The following is a 21,740-nucleotide window of genomic DNA, read 5'->3' on the forward strand; positions in this document are numbered from 1 at the left end:
AGTATATATTTACCAGAATGAGAAAGCTCTTCATTACTAGTATTTACTAATGCTTCATTTATCTCCCATTATCAGGAAATGAGGCCTTTTGCAAAAATGTTTTTAGATAATTAAATCTTATCTTATTATTATTATTAAACATTCCCCTCCCCTCAAAAAAACGTATTAGGGATAGAAATCCATCTGTCTGTCTATCATACACCAAACAGTTCTGCTTCTGAAACACACGGACCCTCTGCATGCTGGTCCGGGATCACTGTGAAGGACCTTGATGTGATGCACTCACTGACAGCCTCGGAGGAGTGGCAGAGTCCTTCACCAAATAACCCCCCAATAACACCCCCTGCTGCAGCGTCCTTCTCTCCTGCTGCTGTCGGTGTATCTGTTTCTGGTGATCACTCTGCTTCCCAACCTCTAACCACCAGTGTGTCAACACATGTATATCATCAAGTAGAATTGTGTCTAAATGACAATAAACAGGCTGCGAATGAGGGTTTTTGTTTCCCCTGCTATGGCTACAAAAAGTGCTAATGACTTTTGGGACATATGACTTGAAAGGTTTGAGGTCTTTTCCCTTACTTTTAGTTTTGTGGCTCTGTGCTGGGAGCTGAGTTAGCCAAACTGTTGAAAAACTGAGAGATTATATTGTTCACCCTGGAATCGAGGCTTGGCAAGGATAAGAGGTTCAACTCCCACTGGGCATGGCTTTGTTCATGGCTGGGGATGTGCGGTTAAGGTCAAAATGTTAAGGTCATAGTAAAAGGAGAGGGGAGGGACAAAATACATTTGTGTTAGGCTAGGAGAGGGAGGAGGAGGAGGAGGTTGGGAATAGAGAGACCTTCTCTCATCTGAAACAGTGCATAAGCACTTTTGATCTGAAGCAGATCAAACCCACAATTTCTTTGCTTTGTGGAGCTGCAGCTTATATATATCTTATACCTACCAACAGAGAACTATAAGCAAATTCAAGTACTACTGTGAAAGAACTTCACACACACTAATTCCACCCACATGTGGTATTTGTTGTTATTGAAATCAGGGGACACCTACTATATATGTAGCCACCCGTGGTGTTGAGATGAAGACACCTGTGAGGCGGTACCTATAAGGTTCCTATTTCATGGGAGAAAATAACCTTGTGGCAGCATTAAGTTTTTATTCAAAAAAGAGAAACCCCAAGTATTTTATGAAAGTGCCATCCATTCAAATGTCTTCAAAAAAAAAGTTTTTGAAAAAAAAGTTAAATTTTTGAAAAAAAAGTTAAATTTTAATATACAATTCCATGTGTTTAGCGAAGCAAGGACTTAAAAAGAAATTATAAATATAAAAGAACTTCCTGCATTTTAGGCTTGGTCCATCAGTTTTCTGTCAACTTGGCTAAATTTATCTTGCCTGTCGTCACAAATGGCACTATTTTGATGTGCAAAAGAGACAGAATTAGTGCAGCTTTGAAACAGTGCTCTCTGATGGCATCACCACTTTTCAAGGAGAAAAGGGTAAGAGTATAAGTAATGATAATTTGGCAATAAAGAAACTGTAGAGGGTAGTCTCCGAGTTCTATGGGTCTGACCACGACTAAGACTGATCTACGAAATCAAGGTACTTGGTTAGTTCTGTGGAGAGGGGCCAAAATTCTCCAAGGACATGGCAGATTGACTTTACAAGGGGTTCAGCTAGACCCAGAAAAGATGCAAAAGATACTATTATTACACCCACTCTAGGTGATGGGAAGCTGAGTTTAAAAGAGATTGGACCCCAGCTGGTGTAGCTCAGCGGACTGAACTTGGTCCCATGCAACAAGAGGTCACCAGTTCAATTCTTGGTCAGGGTACATGCCTGGGTTGCAGACTCGATCCCCAGGAGAGGGTGTGTAGGAGGCAGTTGATCCATGTTTCTATCTCTCTCTCCCTCTCCCTTCCTCTCTTTCTAAAATCAATTAAAACGTATTAAAAAATAAGAGAGAGAGAGATTGGACACTTGTCCAATGTTTTCAGCTTGTTTTCACAGCCAGGCAGTCTGGCTCCAGGGTCTGAACTCTAAAACACTAACCTACGCTGTATGAAAAGTTCTTAGGTCACAATAAAAGATCAATATTATTAACTATTCTTTTGTTGTTTTTTTGAGGGTTGGGGGCTTAGGTCAATTTTATTTACATATTCAAGCACAGGTCTTTCCACACAGAAATTTAAAAACAACAGCAGCAACAAACTTCTGGTAACACTTTGATAAAAATAATGATACTGGCTATGAAAACACTACATATCAAGCTATTAATACTGAAACTAAGCCAACACTTTATTCCTATTCGGGAGATGTGTAAGTTCCAAATTAGGGCTGAAATCAGGTGAGGAATCAAAAGACCTTGGCTAATGGCTTCATGAACAGGTTTCTGAGGCCCCATTTGGGCTTCACTTGTCACGTCTCTACAATGAAGACGCGAGACTAGATCAGTGTTTCGTAAGCGCACTCCCTGGAGCTCTAGGCTCTTTGCAGACAGTAGGGAACAGAAATGGGAAGTGGATGGGTACCTTTGGCCCCCAAATTCCCAAACTTCAATTCAAAATGGGATAGTTCTGCATTTATCTAGTTCATATATTTAGGGTCTGAAGCAAATTTTATTTAGGGGAAAACAAAACAAAACAGGTTCTGCTGCAAACCAAGAAGGGGAACCTAGAAAACCCTGGATCATGTGAAATCTAAGAGCCCTGTCTGTCATCTGACTTATTTTCTTAGTTTCTAAATATGATTAACCTGGGGACTCCAGGTGGGGTTGTAGTAGCAGTTTCTGAATGTTTTCTTCTTTAAAAAATTTTTATTTGTTCTTTATTTTTTCTAGACTGAATAAAAGTAATCCAACATGAGCTATTACACTATTGTCTGTATTAGCAATATTGATTTACTTATCCAGGCCAAAGGACTTACAGCAAACTCCATGGAAAAACAATGCTTGACTTAGGAGTGACTTTATTAAAGGGGAATACTAACTCTTCTGCCTCCCCCAAGAAAAAGAATATAAGTTTAAAAGGACTTGTAATAACACTGGCATTCATCAATATTTAATTGGTCTTTTTCCTGCTTTTGTCTGAACTTCTTCCTCCAAGAGCACAAAGCAATGAAATCAATACATGACTTAAATAGAAAATGCACGTGGTCTAACAGTTTAGTGCTCCTGGAGACACCATCTGGATAAAACTCCTGTATTTTAAGGTGCTATGTTGTGTGAAAACGAACTAAAAGGCAGATCTCTTAAATATGAGTGGTAGTCCCCCACCAGTGAAAGCATAGAGCTGCACACCCCAAAGTTTACAAAGCATTACATTCAGGTCTCTTTTATCTTGATGGAAAAGCACACTAATCAACTATCTTTTCACAACTGGCCAGATGCTAGAAAGAGTTCTAGGGGATGACAGAGACTAAGCTGAAATGTACCTATAGCTGACATTTTCCAGTTTCATACATATGTATTTCAGGAATTCAAAAATGGATAAAAATTTTAGAAAACCATCAAAACACTACCTGTTTTCTGAGAGGTTAGGATTATTAGCACAAATCCAGGCGTCCAAAAGTTCTTTTTCCTGATAATCAGTAGAGGGAGGCAAGACTCTCCATTTAAGGCAAAGATCTGATCATCAAAACAAAATCACACACAAGAAAGACCACAGTCAGAAGTGAATCCTTCATAGTAAGACGTCAGGTTGCATAAACCAAAAGTATGAGGTGTCTTTCCAGCCACAGGCAAGTGAATCCTTGATCATATACCATTACACTTGATGGCACAACTAGTCTAGGATTCTATGAGCTACCCTTGGACACTCCTAATAAATAATAATAATAATAGTTCTTTCCAATTGGTTTTTGCTACTTTCAGCCAAAATTATTTAGGTAATTGATCTCTCTCTCTTCTTAAACCACATGAAAACTTCCAGTGACTTCCCTTTCCCATTTTCGTTGCCTTCCTTGTCCATTTCTCCCTTGCAGTCCCTCCTTGCTTTTAGGACCAAGACACTCCATATTCTCCAGACTATTCTTAACTTTAATCTTGAACTCCTCCCAGACACACTGCTAATGCCTCTTAGGTAAACACTTCTCTCTGTTCATCTTCGATGGAGGCAGTTTGCAGAGTGGGTAAGAACCTGAACTGCTCCACCAGTTACTATGTCTATGATCTTGAACAAATTATGTCTCTATGTTTCAGTATCATCATCTGTATGAAGAAATTCTATTGGTACTTACCTAAAAGGTTCCTGAGGGTTAACATACATAGTAATAATAATAAAAGCCAGCATTGCTAGACATTATCTGTGCTGGTTAATTTCATGTCAATTTGACTGGGCCATGGGGTACTTGGTCAAACAATTCTGAATGTGTCTGTGAGGGTGTTTTGAATGAGATTAACATTTGAATTGATAGACTGAGTAAAGAAGATTGTCCTCCCTAATGTGGGGTGGGCCTCATCCAATCAGCTGAAAGCCTAAATAAAACAAAAAATGGCTGACCCCCTGGAGAGTAAAAAGGAACTTCTCTTTCCTGATTGTCTTGAGCTGGGACACAAGCTTTTTCCTGCCTTCAGACTCAAATTAAAATATAAGCTTTCTGGGTATTGAGCCTGTCAACATTTACACTGGAACTACATCATTGGGTCTCTTGGTTCTCAGGCCTTCAGACTTAAACTGGAATTAAACCAATGGCTCTCCTGGGTCTCCAGCTTGCTGAGTAAAGATCTTAGACTTGTTAGTCTCCATAATCATGTAAGCCAATTCTCAATAATTAACATCTATCTATCTATCTATTTATCTATCTATCTATCTATCTATCTATCTATCTATCTATCTATCTTATATATTTTTTCAGCAGCCAGCCAGCCATTCTATTGGTTCTGTTTCTCTGGAGAACCCTATTACACTCTCCTATGCACTTAGTAAACTTTACATATGCTAATACATTTTATTTGCACAGAACTGTCTGATGAAGCTATAAATATTAACCTCATGTTATAAAAAAGGAAACTGAGGCTTAGAGAAATTAAGGAATTTGCCTCATTTCATAGCTCCATAATACTAGAGATTGGATTCTGGCAGTACTTTGCACACATCAGACCAGTCCGGTGCTTAACCCAAGGCTCAAGGTTAGGGAGGTGTTCGCTTGGCTCTGTGTAACTAACCACAAAGTCTTACAGACTATGGTTGTACTTTGTTTGCTTGGCTCCCTCACTGGACAGCAGACTCCTTGCAGATAACAGAGTGTCTTTAATTCTCTAACCCTAGGAACAGTGGCTAGAAGATACACCAGAGGAACACAATAAGTGCTCAGTGCTTCAATGATGTTATTCTCCTATCAAATAATGTCCAATGCCTCTCCATTGCTTATCAAAGTAAAAAGTCCTTATCTTGGCATTCGAGACCCTCTAACATGTTTATTTAATCTGATATTTTTGTCTTTTATTATTTAGTCATCATTCATGTATTCAGTAGTCAATTATTAAGTACCAACTATATATTTAGCACAGTACTAGGTATTAAAAACAGAAAGATGGCTGTTTCAAAAGGAAGATTAACATCCAATCAAAAGATGGGCAAAGGACCTAAACAGAAATTTTTTGAAACTGGACATACAGAAGGCCGAGAGACTTATGAAAACATGCTCAAAGTCACTAATCATCAGAGAGATGCAAATCAAAACAACAATGAGGTACCATCTCACACCTGTCAGAATGGCTATCATCAACAAATTAACAAACGACAAGTGCTGCAGAGGATGCAGAGAAAAAGGAACCCTCTTGCACTGCTGGTGGGAATGCAGACTGGTGCAGCCTCTACGGTAAACAGAATGGAGTTTCCTCAAAAAGTTAAAAATGTAATTTCCATTTGACCCAGTGATCCCACTTCTAGGAATATATCCCAAGAAACCAGAAACACCAATCAGAAAGGATATGTGCACCCCTATGTTCACAGCAGCACAATTTACAATAGCTAAGATTTGCAAACAGCCTAAGTGCCCATCAGCAGATGAGTCGATTAGAAGATTGTGGTACATCTATACAATGGAATATTATGCTGCTGTAAAAAAGAAAGAACTCTTACCATTCACAACAGCATGGAGAGACATGGAGAGCATTATACTAAGCGGAAAAAAAAACTAGTTGGAGAAAGATAAATATCACATGATCTCACTCATTTGTGAAATATAATGAACAACAAAAACTGATGAACAAAATAGATCCAGAGACATAGAAGCATCGAACAAACCAGAAGGCAGGGAAGTGGGGGGGGGGGTGTTAAGAGAGCAACCAAAGGACTTGTATGCATACATATAAGCATAACCCATGGACACAGACAGTAGTGGGGTGAGGGCATGTGCTGGGGTGGGGTGGGGTGGGAATGGCCGAGGAGAGGTCAATGGGGAAAAAGAAGACATATGTAATACTTTTAAGCAATAAAGAATTAAAAAAAAAGAAAGATGACTGTTTATATCATTCCACCCCTAAATTTTTAGCTGAATGTATATCTGATATTAACACATATCTCCTGCTACATCTCTGCCTATCAAAATTCTATTTTAAAGATCATGGCAAAAGCTACCTCTGTCATGAAGCCTTGCCTCAACTTCCTCCTTTTTTGAACCCTCATAGAACTTTGTGCCTCTTTACATCATCTTTTACATCTGAATTTCATCTCTATAATTTCATGCTTATCTTAACCTTTCTCCTAGACTCTAACCTCACTGCATGTAAAAATCAGGTTTTACCCACCACCTTTGTCTCCTTCACACACCATTTACTGGCACAATGAGTTGCATATTTAAAAACTCACTAAATGATTGCTAATTTGAATGGAATTCAACACTCACCACACTGAATGATGAATGGGATGGCCATGGCTTGTCTTCTTTGATACTGAATAGACTCTAAAGACCTCTCTGTGTCCTTGTTATTCTGGTATCCAAATTCATTCCAAAACAATGTAAGGTTTCTATTACCTAAAAAAAAAAACAGGAAAAGAGTAATAAAAGAAAATCAACAAGATTAAGATGATAAGCAGAGGAAAGTTTAGATATAAACACATGTATGTACAATATGATCCAAAACAATGTAAGGTTTCTATTACCTAAAAAAAAAACAGGAAAAGAGTAATAAAAGAAAATCAACAAGATTAAGATGATAAGCAGAGGAAAGTTTAGATATAAACACATGTATGTACAATATGATCTCAGCTATGTAAAAACGAATACACAGAAATAAGATGTTAAAGTATTATTGTTGGTTTTCTCTGAGTATGGGTGAAATTTGTTTTCTGATTTATACTTTCTTACATTTTCCAACCTGTATATAATAAATATGCAATATCTTTATAATAAAACCAAACACAATAGCAGTATATACATGTAGTATATACATAAATACATATGTATATACATAAATATATATATATTTGCAATGAAATACACTGACATTTAAAACATTTTTCTTAAGTACTCCCAGGAAGGATGGCACTGAATAAACTTAAAGGCAACCCTTAAGACTATTTATACAGATATTTATGATCTTTTCTCACAGCCAGAGTTTATCTTTATTTTGTCTCTGCCTCCCTTTTCTACCAGTCTTTGTTGTTTATGCCCTACCCTCACTCCAGATTCTCTACTCCTTCCTTGCTTAGAAACAGCACTTGTCATGAAGGACCATCTAGCAATTGCACTGATAGGAATCTTCCCTACAAACATACACAACAATGGTCATGTATATATTAGAGCACTATTTAAACAGAAAAAAAAGGGAGAAAGGGAACAACGTGAAAGACTAGAATACGGAATGAGTAAATTCCATTTCCAACCAAGGAAACCTTAAAACAGGGAGTTAAAGCTAAATGTATTACTTCATCAAGACATCAAAGACAGAGTTTTAATTTTATTTAAAAAATGTAAAACAGCCTACCTAGTATAGTCAATTATTGTGATTTATAAAAAGCATCCTATATGATAAAAGACTAATATACAAATTGTCCCCACCGGCGGGAGTTCGACTGACCGGGAGTTAGATGTGCGCTGACCACCAGGGGGTGGTGTGAAACGAAGGAAGGCAGCCACTGGGACCCTACCCATGCACAAATTTTGTGCACTGGGCCTCTAATATACATATAAAACTTTGGTGGACATTTTTTTCCTGAAAGGAAAGAGTTTTAATAGGGAAAACCACTGGAGAAAGAGATAGAGATTGAGAGAAAGACAGGGGAAGACACTTTACTTTCCATTTTTTACTTTCTAAAAACTCAATATTTTTACATGTGCATATATTACTTTAAAAATACATTTTTAAAAAAGAATTATGTGTACCATTCTGTCCAATATGTTGACCACTAACCACATGTGACTACTGAGCACTTGAAATGTGACAGAGAATATTTCATCAATTACAAAGTTCAAAATGAGGCTCTAAAATATAAACCTTTGAATTAAAATGCATGAAATAGGACCAGCCATATATCACACGACTTGTGTAATTCATGCAAAATACAAATAAGCGTCCTTACACCTTACTAATCCTGTTAAAATTTAGATTCAGGATGTTATGTACCTGGAAGACCAGACAGCCTTCAAAAAAGACTTTACAACTGGGCTGCGCTGAAAGCTGCCCTCACAAATTCCCAGTTTCCCATGGTCTTTGCACAAAATCCCTAACATCTCTCTACTCAGATTTCCCTTTAGATTCTGCTTCTTGGGTTTTTCTCAATTCAAACTTTCATATTTTTGCTCTTTGCTCAGCATTTGGTCTTGGCCCAGCCCTGACTTCATTTCTGTGCTGCACACCAAATCCTGATGTAGTCTTTTGGTGTCTGGACTGGGCTCATAAAGACTTTTCATCTGATTTCCACAAGAACTACTCAGTTAAGGTAAGAGTTACTGATTAAAATAAGGTGGCTTCAATTGCTGTCTCTGGCACACTTCACTGGTATAACTGTGGAAAGCCACTAAAATTTCTTAATCATAAAGTACGTATTTCCAATAATCTGCCCAACAGGTTTATCAAAAAGAATACACGTGAAGGCACATTTAAAACTATAGAACCCTGCAGAAATTTAAGTTGCTTTTGAATTGCATTTTTCTTCTCTCTAAATGTTACTTCCTGCAGAAGACTGTGCCTTTCAAAGGAGGAACTGTGCTTTAAAACTTTGCATGCCCTCAGCACACAGCTCAGCATCCAGTGCCTAAGAAGCCCTCAAAAACTACTGCTGCTAGTCTTGACAAAATACCTCATTAATGTGTTCTGTGGGGTAAAACGAAGGTGAAATACTGTCTTTCCCTGAAAACATTAACTAAATGCAGTTAACACAACACAGCTACATTTGAAAGCGCATATCAACTGTGAACCCTGACATAAACATTTAAGAGTGATAAAACTACTAGGATGTTAGAAACATAAACACACACTCCTCGAGGGTAGAGTGATACATGCTCTGTGATCACACCACTTATAGCGCTGACACACATCACATTTTAGTTTACTTTGTTCCTATTTCCCCCTTTGGATAGGGAAATCCTTGAAGACAGTGATGACGTTCAGAATCTTTGTTTTCAGTAGCTGACATACAGAGCTTAATATTTACTTACAGGATTAAATAATACTAAGGAATTGCAGGCTATCAAAGGCACAAATAGAACATTCACTATACCAAACACCTACTGACCAGAACTGATGGAAGATATGCTATTCAAGGCAACAACCAGGGCAAAGAAAGTTTTTAAACTCGCAATCAGAAATAGGTTTTTCTAATTGCCAATGAAACCTTGGTTTCTTCTCTTCAGATGGAAGCTAGTCCAACATGTACAACTTATGATGTTATTAAAACAAATTTCCATGGAGTGGACCCTGAACACTAGGAAGATGCTTCAACAAGCAGATAAGCCAGTTGTCCAGAGGAAAGGCAGTGGGAGAAAGCATATCATGTCAGTTTCTATTTTCATGTGTTACTCAGACTATAGAGGAAAAAAAAAAATCCTCCTTGAGAAAATAAGTTCCTTCCATACAAGGGAACCCATTAGTCAATAATCAGATTTCTTTTTTTTCTTTTTGCAGATCAGGAAAGAGTTGGATGATATAATCAAAGGGCTGAAAGAGAAAAACATGCCAACCCAGCATACTTAATCTGAAAAAGCTCTCCTTCAGAAATGGAGAAATAAAGAATGTCTCAAACAAGAGTTCAGGGAGTTCATTACCACTAGATCTGCCTAACAAGAAATGTTAGAGTTCTCCAAACTGAAATGAAAGGACAATAATTAGTAACCTGAAGACCTAAATATATGAAATTCACTGTTAAAGGAATAATTAGAATATTCTAATATTCTAATGGTAGTGTATAAATTGCTTAACTTTAATGTAAAAGTTAAAAGATACAAGTGTTAAAATATGTATAGCTGTTACAAAATTCCAGGGCAGGAGGAATATGGAAACTGAGACAGGAAAGTTAAAACAAGGCCAAATAGTGTGGGTAATCTGCAACCAGTTTGTAACTAACAAACCATTATCTTCCCCAGCCAAGGAGCCAAGGACACAGAATAAATAGTTAAAAAACCTCCCTAATGAGAGAATGCAGAAAGGGGGAGGGGGAGAGAGGACAATTTTACTCCCAGAAAAGCCAGCAGTCTCAAGGCTTGGCAAAATATAGTTGTCAGGTGCTTCTCATGATTTCTGGAAATGCCATAACGAAGTAAAAAAAGAGGACCTTGAGAATTAATTTGTATCAAAATATTTGGCAGAGGAATTTTAAGACCTATAGATAGGAGGGTATACAATGCCTCGGACCCCCTCCCAATCTGCTCGTCGATCAGCTAGAGCCTGCTGTGTTTCATGACCCAGATGTTCAGGTTTGCTTGCTTTGCTTTTTTCAATAAAGGTTGCATGCTTTAATCAATTGGCTTTTCACAATGCAGTCAGGGTCTTGTATAAATTCATTTATATGAGAAGATAAGGATCGAGGTTGGGGACAGCCCTCTCCCACTGACTCAGAGGGCTGGCCTGTACAGTAACACCTTTCATCCAGAAGTCCATTAAGACCAAAAAAGTGGAATTTCAAAATGTGATTTTTAAAAATATATCTTAAATATTTACACCCACTATGAAGAGAGTTATGTAGATAACCCAAAATTTAATAATTCCAAAACTATATTATTTCAACATCCTCAAGGTATTCTGATTTAAAAATCTGTAAAAAAAAATGCTACAAACACACAAGTAATATTTAAAATTATAAAAGAATACATATCTCGAGACTTTTGTTTGGATAAACAAGCTTTTTAAATTAATGGAACAATCAGGGATTAATGTACACAGAATTAAAGTCCTAATTCCTAGAACAAGTATCTGTGAAAACTTAATTTACTGCTAGTTATAAATGGAGTATTTAATTCAGGAGACTTCTGTTTAATTTCATCTGATTAATTTTTTTGAAGCCTCTTAAAACCAGGAAAAAAATAATATAAAATGCTGCAATAACTTACTGAAAATTTGTCAAAACCCAGTAACTAAAAGAGCAGTTTACACAGATTTTGCCTCTGAAAAACAGGAGAAATGTAACACCTTCTGAGATGTCAGTTTCATATCTGTTCATAGAATGTACAATGACATCCAAGAAAGCAATTACCCAAAGGGAGAAGTAACAAAATTCAGTAATAAACTGCTAAAGCAAAGCTCTGGTGGTTTAAATAAAAATAAGAAACCCAAATAGTTTATGAAATCAAAGCACCAGGAAAATGATAAGCTAGAGAAGGTATTTACATCGGGTTCCTGCCTTCAGGTAAGAACACATTATTATCTTCTATTTTTAAAGATCTCCTGAGACAGAAATTGCATACCATTCTCAGGGGACTAAAAATCATGTCTCTGCCTGTGTTGAATATTGTCCAGTCATTACCCTCTTTTTTTTTTTTAAACCAAGCTCTGGTCAGTTTTATTAAAGAAAAATGTTGCATGATTTACTTTTCACTAGTCTGTTCTGGCATGCTTCTAATGATACCAGAATCACCTGGGTCAATGACAGGTAGTGTGCACACTCTGTAGTATTTTCCAATTCAATATCATTGCCACTGTAGAGACGGACACCAGGCTTGGCCAACATGGCATAGTGCTCTATTTCAAATTTCCTCAAGGCTGGACAGTTGCTGGCAAGGATGACCAGTTTTGCTTTGCCTTGTCTGATAAGCTTCAGAGTCTGCTTGTACAACCAGCATGTACTGTCCAGTTTTCAGAACAAGTTGGAGCCTAGAGTTGATCAACTCAGCGCCTTTTTCACCTTCTTTGTGGCCACCATCTTCCTGCCTTAGGTGCAGGATGGCCTCCAAACAGGAGCAGCTGCCAAGATGGCTGGGGGTAGAGAAAGGAAGGACTACTCTCTAATTTTTAGATAAACCAGCCGTTCCACCCTTCCTAAGCTGATCCATGGTGTGATCATTTGTCATCTATTTTCTCCATAGAATATAGGAATGGCAAACTGGTTCCCAGTGAAATGCCAATTCTGATCAGTTGGCTGTGATGCCTGTGCACACTCTTGATAAGATCAAGAGGCCAATTGCTGTCATACTGGCTCAGAGTCTGTGGTGCATGTGAGATGAGAGAGGCCCCAGACAATCACTTCCCAAAGGGCTCTATTTGAATTGAAGGAAAGCAAGGCAAGATGTCTTCTGTGGAGAAGCTGCTATGACCCCATGCCTTCTCTGGGCTCCAGCTTGTGGCAGAGTGGAGTGGGCCAGTCTCACTTAGGGGTACAGTCAATGGCAGAAGCAGGCGGCAGCTGCAGTCAGAATGTCTTCACTTCTCCACTCTACTGTGAGCACAGTCGGCTCCACAGCAAAACCCCAGGAATCTGCTGAGTTGCTCCAACTTGCTCTAGGCAGCAACTTCATTACTTCACCTGTCAATGTAGCATCATTTCTCTTGTTCCATACCAGTGGTTTCCCATGCGGATCTCCTTAAGCTGCAAAATAATTTCAGAACTACCATCCCTGACCTGAGAAAATCCATGATGAAAAAAAAATAAGCTGTAAATTTAATAACATTTTATGAGATTTTACACTTTACTACCCACAACTATATCTGTACATGTTTGGAAAATGGTAGCATATTTATGTATAAGGCATAATGCCATTTTAGACAAGAACTGGTAGACTGGGATTCAAGAACTTCTAGCCATACTCTAGGTCCCCTAGGGCTTCCTGACTCCCAGTTCAGAACCACATTCTTCTGTGCACTGAAGACTAGAAGGGAGAGGGTCAGAGGCCTCATGATAACAAATCTTCAAAAACAAAACTAAGGAGCTCTAGCTGGTGTGGCTCAGTTAGTTGGGCATCATTCTATGCTCCAAAAGGTTGCCGGTTCAAGACTGTCAAACTACCGTGGGAAGTCCGGGGAAGGTTGAGCATAACCAATGGACACAAGACACTGGGGGGTAGGGGAGGCCAGGGGAAGGTCAAGGGGAGAAAAAAAAGGAGACATATGTAATACTCTTTGTAATACTTTAAGCAATAAAAAAATAAAAGAAAAGAAAAAGAAAAAGGTTGCCGGTTCAGTTCCTGGTCAGGGCACATACCCAGGTTGCAGGGCTCGATCCCCAATAGAGGGTGTGCAGGAGTCGGCTGGTCAGTATTTCCCCCTCACATTGATGTTTCTTTCTCCCTTCTTCTCTCTCTAAAAATCAATAAAAATATTTGGCCCTAGCCAGTTTGGCTCAGTGGATAGAGCATTAGCCTTAGACTGAAGGGTTCTGGGTTGGATTCCAGTCAAGGGCATGTACCGGGGTTCAGGGCATGTACCTCAGTTGCAGGCCTGATCCCTGGCCCTGGTCCCTCTCTCACATAGATGTTTCTCTCACTGTCTTGCCCCCTCCCTTCTACTCTCTGTAAAAATCAATGGAAAAATAGCCTCAGGTAAGGATTAACAAAAATTAAAAATCAATAAAAATATTTAATAATTTTTTTAAAAAGGAGAGAGGCTTCTTCTGAGTCTCCCCTCAGGAAGAAATAAATTTTACCTTCTCTTTTTAGGTTGTAATTTTATTTAGTCATTGTCATTGTTGTCCTTTGGATACACTCCAGTTTTTCTAATTCTGTCTACAATGTGGAAATCAAAATTAGGTAATCTAATCTAAAGCATCTTCATAGACTGTTCTGTGTTATTGTGGGCAATCGCCTCATCAACCACCTATGTCTGCCCAGTTCCTGGGTTAGCACAGTTTATCTCTCTATTAGGACTCTCCTAAATTTACTCAGACACATACATATACATATACATAGCCCACTGACTGACTCAGTGTTCTTAAGAGTCAAAGATTTTGTTGCTGTTGTTAATACAATTTATATTTAATTTTGATTGCACTGTTTCGAATTCAATCATTGAATACAACTTATCTTTTTTACTTAAGGTAGACATAAGCAGAATAACAAGAGATTTTTGAGGTCTTGCTTCTCATACGACAGGGAAAAATCAAACTAAGAATAAAAGTGTATTTAATTCAAGACAAAAGAAGGGCACTAGGATTTTTAGTATTTTATTTGCAATATAAATGAGTGAGATCCTCTGAGGTATTTTAGCAAGAAACTTCACTGTAGATATAAAAATGTCATTATCATGATAATAATACAAGTGCAGTCAGAAAGAAAAGGAAGCTTACGTGCTGTCAATAGTGCTAATTTCAATTACCAGGTGAAAGCACTGTTAAATGGATAAAATCTAAGACCGTGATTTTTTAAAAGAGAAGTCACTCCAGTGAACTCCTGAACCATCCTGCTGTTTGCAGGGAGCTGGCATAAGTATCAGTTTTAAACACAATACATAGTTATGCCATATAAATCAGTTAGGCAAAATCATTTTTAATATTTTGTTTTTATCTCTAATTCCTCTCACAGCAAGCTTTAATCCAATGCAAATTGTTGAGCATGTAGAGTTCTACGGTTGCTTTTATCAAATAGTAAAATCATCAGTGGATGTGGATAACCAAATGGGAGATGAAAGGAAGTTTGTCTTTATAGAAATATTAGAGTTAACAAATGATGAAATAAGATAGAAACAGAATATAAGATTACGAAACTCAAAGGATCTGAGCATTCATCATTAACTGTTCGTATAATTATAAGAGAGATGATCAAACAATATATGTCTTCCCATGGAAAAACATGCTACTACCTATGAAGCATCTTGACAAAAAAAAAAAAAAACAGCCCTGGTCAGTGTCTCAATGGTTAGAGCATCAGCCTGAACACCAAAAGGCCCCTGTGGGGGCATGCGGAAGGCAACCTATCAATGGGTCTCTCTCACATCAATGTTTCTCTCTCCCTCACTCTCTCTCCCCCCTCCCTCCCTTCTTTCCACTCTCTCTAAAAATCAATGAAAAAAAATAACCTCAGGAAAGAATTAACAACAAAAGTGTATAAAAGATCTACCTAATCACACACACACACACACATCTGAATTTGGTCAAGCTGATATATTCTACAAATGTACAAAAAAAAAATAGAAGAATCTGTTAAACTACAACCCATAATGCAGTGAGCAAAATTTAAACTGTAAAAACTACAAGACAACCAACCCAGTTTTTTCTACAAATAAATTGCAAGGAAAAACAAAAAAGAGAAAGGGAAATATGGGGATGGGTAAGACCGCTATAAATTATATTATGACAACAAATAATGAGAAATGTAAACAATAAACTGGCTATTTTGTGACATTAAGGAAGTATTAATTTTTTTTAAACTTTTTAATATATTTTATTGATTTTTTACAGAGAGGAAGGGAGAGAGATATAGAGTTAGAAACATCGATGAGAGAGAAGCATTGATCAGCTGCCTCCTGCACACCCCCTACTGGGGATGTGCCCACAACCAAGGTACATGCCCTTGACCGGAATCGAACCTGGGACCTTTCAGTCCGCAGGCTGACGCTCTATCCACTGAGCCAAACCAGTTTCGGCAAGGAAGTATTAATTTTTAGGTATAATATTTATACCATGGTTATGTTTTCAAAGTGTTCTTTCTTCTACAAATACATGCTAAAATTCATATAGGTATAGTTATATAGTGTCTGGAATTTCCTTAATAATCCAGTTGTGGGGAAATAGGTTGGGAATATGGATGAAAACAAGTGCCCAGGGCTTGATAACTGTTGCGGTTGGAAGATGATTTTATAGGTTTCATTATAATGTTCTCTTTAATTCTGTCTAATCTTGCAATTTCCCACATATGTGAGTTTGCTAGGGCTGCATAACAAAATACCATAGACTGGGTGGCTTAAACAACAGAAATTTAATTCTTCACAGTCCTGAAGATTGGAAGTCTAAGATCAAGGTGTCGGCAGGTTTGCTTTCTTGTGAGGCCTCTCTCCTTGGCCTGTAGGTGGCCACCTTTTTGCTCACATGGTCTCTTCTCTGTGTACACCACTGCTGGTGTCTCTTTTTGTATCCAAATTTCCTCCTCTTATAAGAACACCAGTCAAGTTGCACTGGGCCCACTCTAATGCTCTCATGTAAACTTGATTACCTCTTTAAAGGTTCTATCTCCAATTTATATGAATTTAAAACATATAAACTCAGGGAAGACACAATTTAGCCCTTAACACCATAATGAAAAATTTAAAAATAAAACAAAATATAATATTAAATATACAATATTTTAAAAATTAAAATACATAAAATACATAATAAAGAAATACGAATTGTTTTTTGGCCTATATCTTCATGTAAACTTGTCTCATAGTCTCTCTCGCCTTTTAATATTTTACATAGGCCTTATATCCCTAGCAGAAATGTTGTATTTTTGTAGTGGCTTTATAAGATCTCAGACACTAAAGTACAATCATAAGGTAAACTAAATTTTGTTGTGAGCAGCTAGCTATATCTAGCTACTAGAGTTTATGAACTGAATGTATGCCCCCCCCAAATTTATGTTAAAACCTAGTTTTCAGTGTGATGGTATTTGAAAGTGGGGCCTTTGGGAGGTAATTAGGTCAAGAGACTGAAGCCCTCATGAATGGGATTAGTGCCTTATATAGAGACCAGAAAGCTAGCTCACTCTTTCCACAATAAAACAGAGAGCTAGCTCACTCTTTCCACAATAGAAGGATACAACAAGATATCAGCCATCTGTAAACCAAAGGAGAGTCTCACTAGGACCCACCCGTGCTTGCACCCTGATCTTGAACTTACAGCCTCCAGAACGATAAAAAATAAATTTATGTTGTTCATAAACCACTAGTATTTTATTATAGCAACCCAAGCTAAAACATAAAGTGTTATCTATTTTTTAAAGAAACTATTCATCTAGCTAATATTATATTTCACGTGTATAAAATTATACACAAACTGAGAAATTGATGAGTTAGGTGACAGCATAATTAGGAATATTATTCTGACCCATTTTGGAAAAGTTAAGTAATGAATTTCTATGTAATTGCTTCTGTTCAAACTCAAATCTCAGTTGATAATTCTATCTTTCCCTTCTTCTCTCCATACTCCAAAAAGCTGACAATTAATATTTCTATTTTACTATAAGGATACATAAAACTTCAGAAAACATAGAATCAGACAGTGAGGTGAGGTCAGACTCAGAGACGAGGGAAATATTTGAGACCTTTAGCATCAGCTATGCCAAAAGGAAATGCAGATCGGATAAATGACACAAAGTCATTACCGCTCCATTGCCCTTTCTGTCCATTCCATTTTTTGCAAAGGCCCAATTTTCCATAGAAACAGATCAGATTTGCAGCAAATACAAAGATTGCATCTTTTATTTATAAGGCAAAAACCCTACCCAACCTATTTTTCATTAAAATTGCGTGTCCTATAATACTGGCCTTCAGAGTATTAGGCAAACATTACATAACACTTTGGTTATTCCTGTGGGAACAATTAGGCAAAGACCTTGAAGGTCAATCTCCTCAGCACAGTTCTGAGACTACCAATTCTGACCTTGACTGCTTGACTCAGTGATAATGAGCTTTTGGGATGAAGTTGTGAGAATGTGAACTAATGCACATGCTCGCTGTCCTTTCTCCACTCTGCCTCCCTTCCAGAGGAACATCTTTTGTGAAAACACCCTGGAGCCGAAATCAATCTATAGACCATTATGAGATTAGGAAAATAATATGCTATTACCAAGTAATAATTAAAATACAAATATAACGTTTATTTTGGATCTTATTACATCCATCGAGAAGGTTTTGAAAAAAATCAGGTAGATAAGGTAGAGATAGGGAGTTACTTAAGGAGTAGATAAGAGGGGAGAAGACTGGCAAGTGATAGCCTGGAGTAGAGAGTACAATTTTCAGGAGGGCACACATACGCCAGGCAAAGGGGCTTCGAGAAAGCTCCTTCCTCCACAGGACTGACATGACTGTCCTGAGTAAATGTGACTTGGATGGAGATAATCCCTGTCACTTTTAAATGTCAATGTCTAACTCTTTCTGAAGACTTAGTTCCTTATTTTAAGGATGAGGAAAACAAGGAAGAGGCTTCAGAGAAAATATACACAATTTTCAAATGCTTAACATTTTCCTTCTGTACTATGTCGTGCTGGCACTTAAAGACCAGAAAGTAGGTGCTTGATTTTTATTGCACTCTGTGTATTCTTGTTTATTTATTTAAAAATTTATTTATTGGGGTGACATTGGTTCACAAAACCATACAGATTTCAAGTGTACAACTCAATAAAACATTATCTGTACAGGCAGTCTCTTCCCCTCCCCCCCGCCCCCCCGCCCCTCCCAACTCCACCTACCCCACCCTCTTTTTCCTCTGGCTGTCACCACACTGTCATCTGTGTCTATGTAAATATATATATATGTTTTTTGGCTAATCCCTTCACTTTATGCATTCTATAGTTTTCAGCAAACCCTGTCAAATAATGTGGTCATTCCTAGGTTTAGTATAACTTCAAACACGTCTGAGAAAAAAATACATGTGAAAGAAGTATGCCTATGTTAAACAACAATTATATGGTGTACTTTTCAGAGCAATGCTTCTCAAGCTTTAATGTGCATACAGGTTACCTGAGATCTTGCTAACACGCAGATTTTAACCTAGTACCACACATAAAAAAAAAAAATACATGTGAAAGAAGTATGCCTATGCTAAACAACAATTACATGGCATACTTTTCAGAGCAGTGCTTCTCAAGCTTTAATGTGCATACAGGTCACCTGAGATCTTGCTAACACGCAGATTTTAACCTAGTAGGTCTAGGGCAGGCCTATGATTCTGCATTTCTATTAAGTTCTCAGGTGATGCTGGTGATGCTGGTCCACAGACCACACTCTGTGCAGGTTTTAGACCAACACATGCAAATCTGGCTTTGGCAGGAAATCTGTGCCCTCAAGTTCATTTTCATTTTTATTCCCCACCTCCCCCACACCCTAAGTTCCTGCATTACTTCTTGTTTCACTGGTATGAAAAACTTTTAGGACCAAGCAGAGTGGGAACAAAAGAAAATAAAATATTCTAAAATAACAACTTCAAGTGGAGCAATAAGATTTTAAATTGTCTCAAAGGTAGAGACATAATTTTTGATATGCATGAATTATACATACTTCATGCAAATCACTGAACAAATACACAGTAGCCTTCTGTTTGTTTCCATAAATGAAGCCCTGTCTGCATAGCTTACAGGAAGTTGATTTAATTAATGCACAGCACACCACCTCATTGTTCAAGTATCTCTAGAGTGAGGCGATCTGAATAATTCAAATTTTCCAGATAACTGAAGTTTATCTTTTTAAGTATCCAAATATATTTATTTTAGTGATTTTTAACCAACATTTTTCTGGAACTAATGTATTCAAGACTTGTTAGATACACAAAACAAAGTTTAACATATCTACAATTATCCAGGGCCCACAATGATTATTCTGTGGCACCATGTAACAATGCTATAGGAACCACGCAGGTCTAGGTGGGCTGTGTGCTCTTACACAGTAGAGTCTGAGACACACTTTGGGGGTCTCTCAGCCTATTTGGAGCAAACTTCTGACTCCTTCCTCCATGGTCAGCTGCCACTTCATACTGCTCTCTGATTGCCCTCCAATTTTAATCTGCTTGTTATTTTTCGCATAATACTATGGGAAAGATTCTGAGACTGGCTCCCTTCTCATTTCTCTCATGTTTTCAATGCAGCTCTCTTTCAGGGCTTTGGGATAGTGGTTACCTGAATCAGTACAATCATTTCAGCTTAAAGAAATCACGCAAGTTAATCCCCTTGAAGCAGTTCTTACTATGACTGATACTCACTGATCCCAGTGTCCTTACAGTACTGGACCAAGAACTGTCCCATGACTCTCAGCAGATGATTATATTCTTGGACATTGAGAAATTCCTGCTTATTATGAGATGGTTCCATGACCTCCAAAGGTATATTGATAATTCCAATCACGCCTGCACCAAGCCTAGGGGAATATAGACATACAGAAATTTTGGGAGAAAATTTTAGGAAAAATTTAGCTAAGGGGGAAAAAAGCAAATATACCAAGTATTTTTAAATTATTTTTTTTTCAAAAGTAAATGGCTCACTTGGTCTGAACCATGCCAAAGTTTAATAAGTTATTTTACAACTGTATTTGGTTACATATATCTATGGTGATCCCAGGTATATTTGGTCTCATAATACAAATGGCTTTAGTACATCATTACTGAATTAATACGCCTCTTTTGCCAAACCTATCACCTTACATGGGGAGTCAGGGTGGGGGGAAGAGGAGGTCTCTTAGCATTAAACACCACTACGAATGCTTGGCTGCAAGAAACTGACATGATGCTCTTAATGAAATTGGCCATAAGTCACTTTCTTCATCCTCTTTTCATCTGTCAAGTTGGATTTCTCCTCATTGCAAAGGTCCAAAGGATGCTCAATGAATTCTAAGAGAACATAATGGCTGGACTATTCCTGATAGTAACAGGCATCTGCCTGGTAGTCTTACTGGTATGGATAAACTCAGTTTTTCCCCACACTTTTAGCAGCTCAGGTTGTATGTACCTAGGATATCCTACTTAGTGACGTAACCTGTTCTGGGAAAGAGTATCTGGACTCTAACTCTTCAGGGCCAACCCAATACCCGTAGAATGGCACACAAATCAAGCTTTCCCAATTTGGGGATCCTGCCTATCAAGTCTTTCACCACTTTCCCTTTACACTGAGCCCTGCCTTCACTATTCATTCTGTAAGTCTAAATTAGGGCATCCTTTCTCCAAGGAAGCCTGACTGCCCATCCTAAATGGTCTTTTGAACCAGATACTTGCCTCTAGCATATATTCATTCATTCATTCATTCATTCATTTATTCAAGCTGAGCACCTGAACTAGGAATAGAGTAGAACAGGAAGACAATGTCCCTGTTTATGAAGTTTCTCTGCTATTGAAGGGGGACAAGGCATGATGCTAGTAAATGTATAAATGTACAAGATCGCTTCAGATGGTGAAAAATGATCTGAGGGGGAAAAAGCAGGTGCTGTAACATGTAAAATGTGATAGGTAGCCCTAGCTGGTTTGGCTCAGTGGATAGCGCATTGGGAAATGAAGGGTCCCAGATTTGATTCCGGTCAGGGACACATGCTTGGGTTACAGGCTCCATCCCCAGTTTGGGGCATGCAAGAAGCAGCCAATCAATGATTCTCTCTCGTCACTGATGTTTCTATCTCTCTCTCCCTCTCCCTTCCTCTCTGAAATCAATACATACATACACACACATATATACATATATATACACACACATATATATATATA

The 21,740-nt window shown here is 37.9% G+C and overlaps 1 protein-coding gene, 1 long non-coding RNA gene and 1 pseudogene across 2 annotated transcripts in view; 1 reads left to right on the forward strand and 2 right to left on the reverse strand.

Moving 5' to 3' along the window:
* Positions 1-21,740, reverse strand: part of MORC1 (MORC family CW-type zinc finger 1) — a 144,524-nt gene that overhangs the window by 58,376 nt on the left and 64,408 nt on the right. Inside the window, exons 14-16 of the mRNA XM_014540912.1 lie at positions 20,253-20,407; positions 6,847-6,975; positions 3,517-3,622 (exon numbers count right to left, since the gene is read on the reverse strand). Coding sequence (XP_014396398.1) covers positions 3,517-3,622; positions 6,847-6,975; positions 20,253-20,407 — 390 coding nt within the window. The remainder of the gene's footprint in view (positions 1-3,516; positions 3,623-6,846; positions 6,976-20,252; positions 20,408-21,740) is intronic.
* Positions 10,332-21,740, forward strand: part of LOC106726341 — a 16,580-nt gene continuing 5,171 nt past the window's right edge. The window contains exon 1 of the long non-coding RNA XR_001362403.1: positions 10,332-10,342. This is a non-coding gene — a long non-coding RNA (uncharacterized LOC106726341). The remainder of the gene's footprint in view (positions 10,343-21,740) is intronic.
* Positions 11,940-12,473, reverse strand: LOC102260040 (annotated as a pseudogene).

The sequence above is a fragment of the Myotis brandtii genome, unplaced genomic scaffold (assembly GCF_000412655.1).
Source record: "Myotis brandtii unplaced genomic scaffold, ASM41265v1 scaffold106, whole genome shotgun sequence".
Classification (NCBI taxonomy): domain Eukaryota; kingdom Metazoa; phylum Chordata; class Mammalia; order Chiroptera; family Vespertilionidae; genus Myotis; species Myotis brandtii.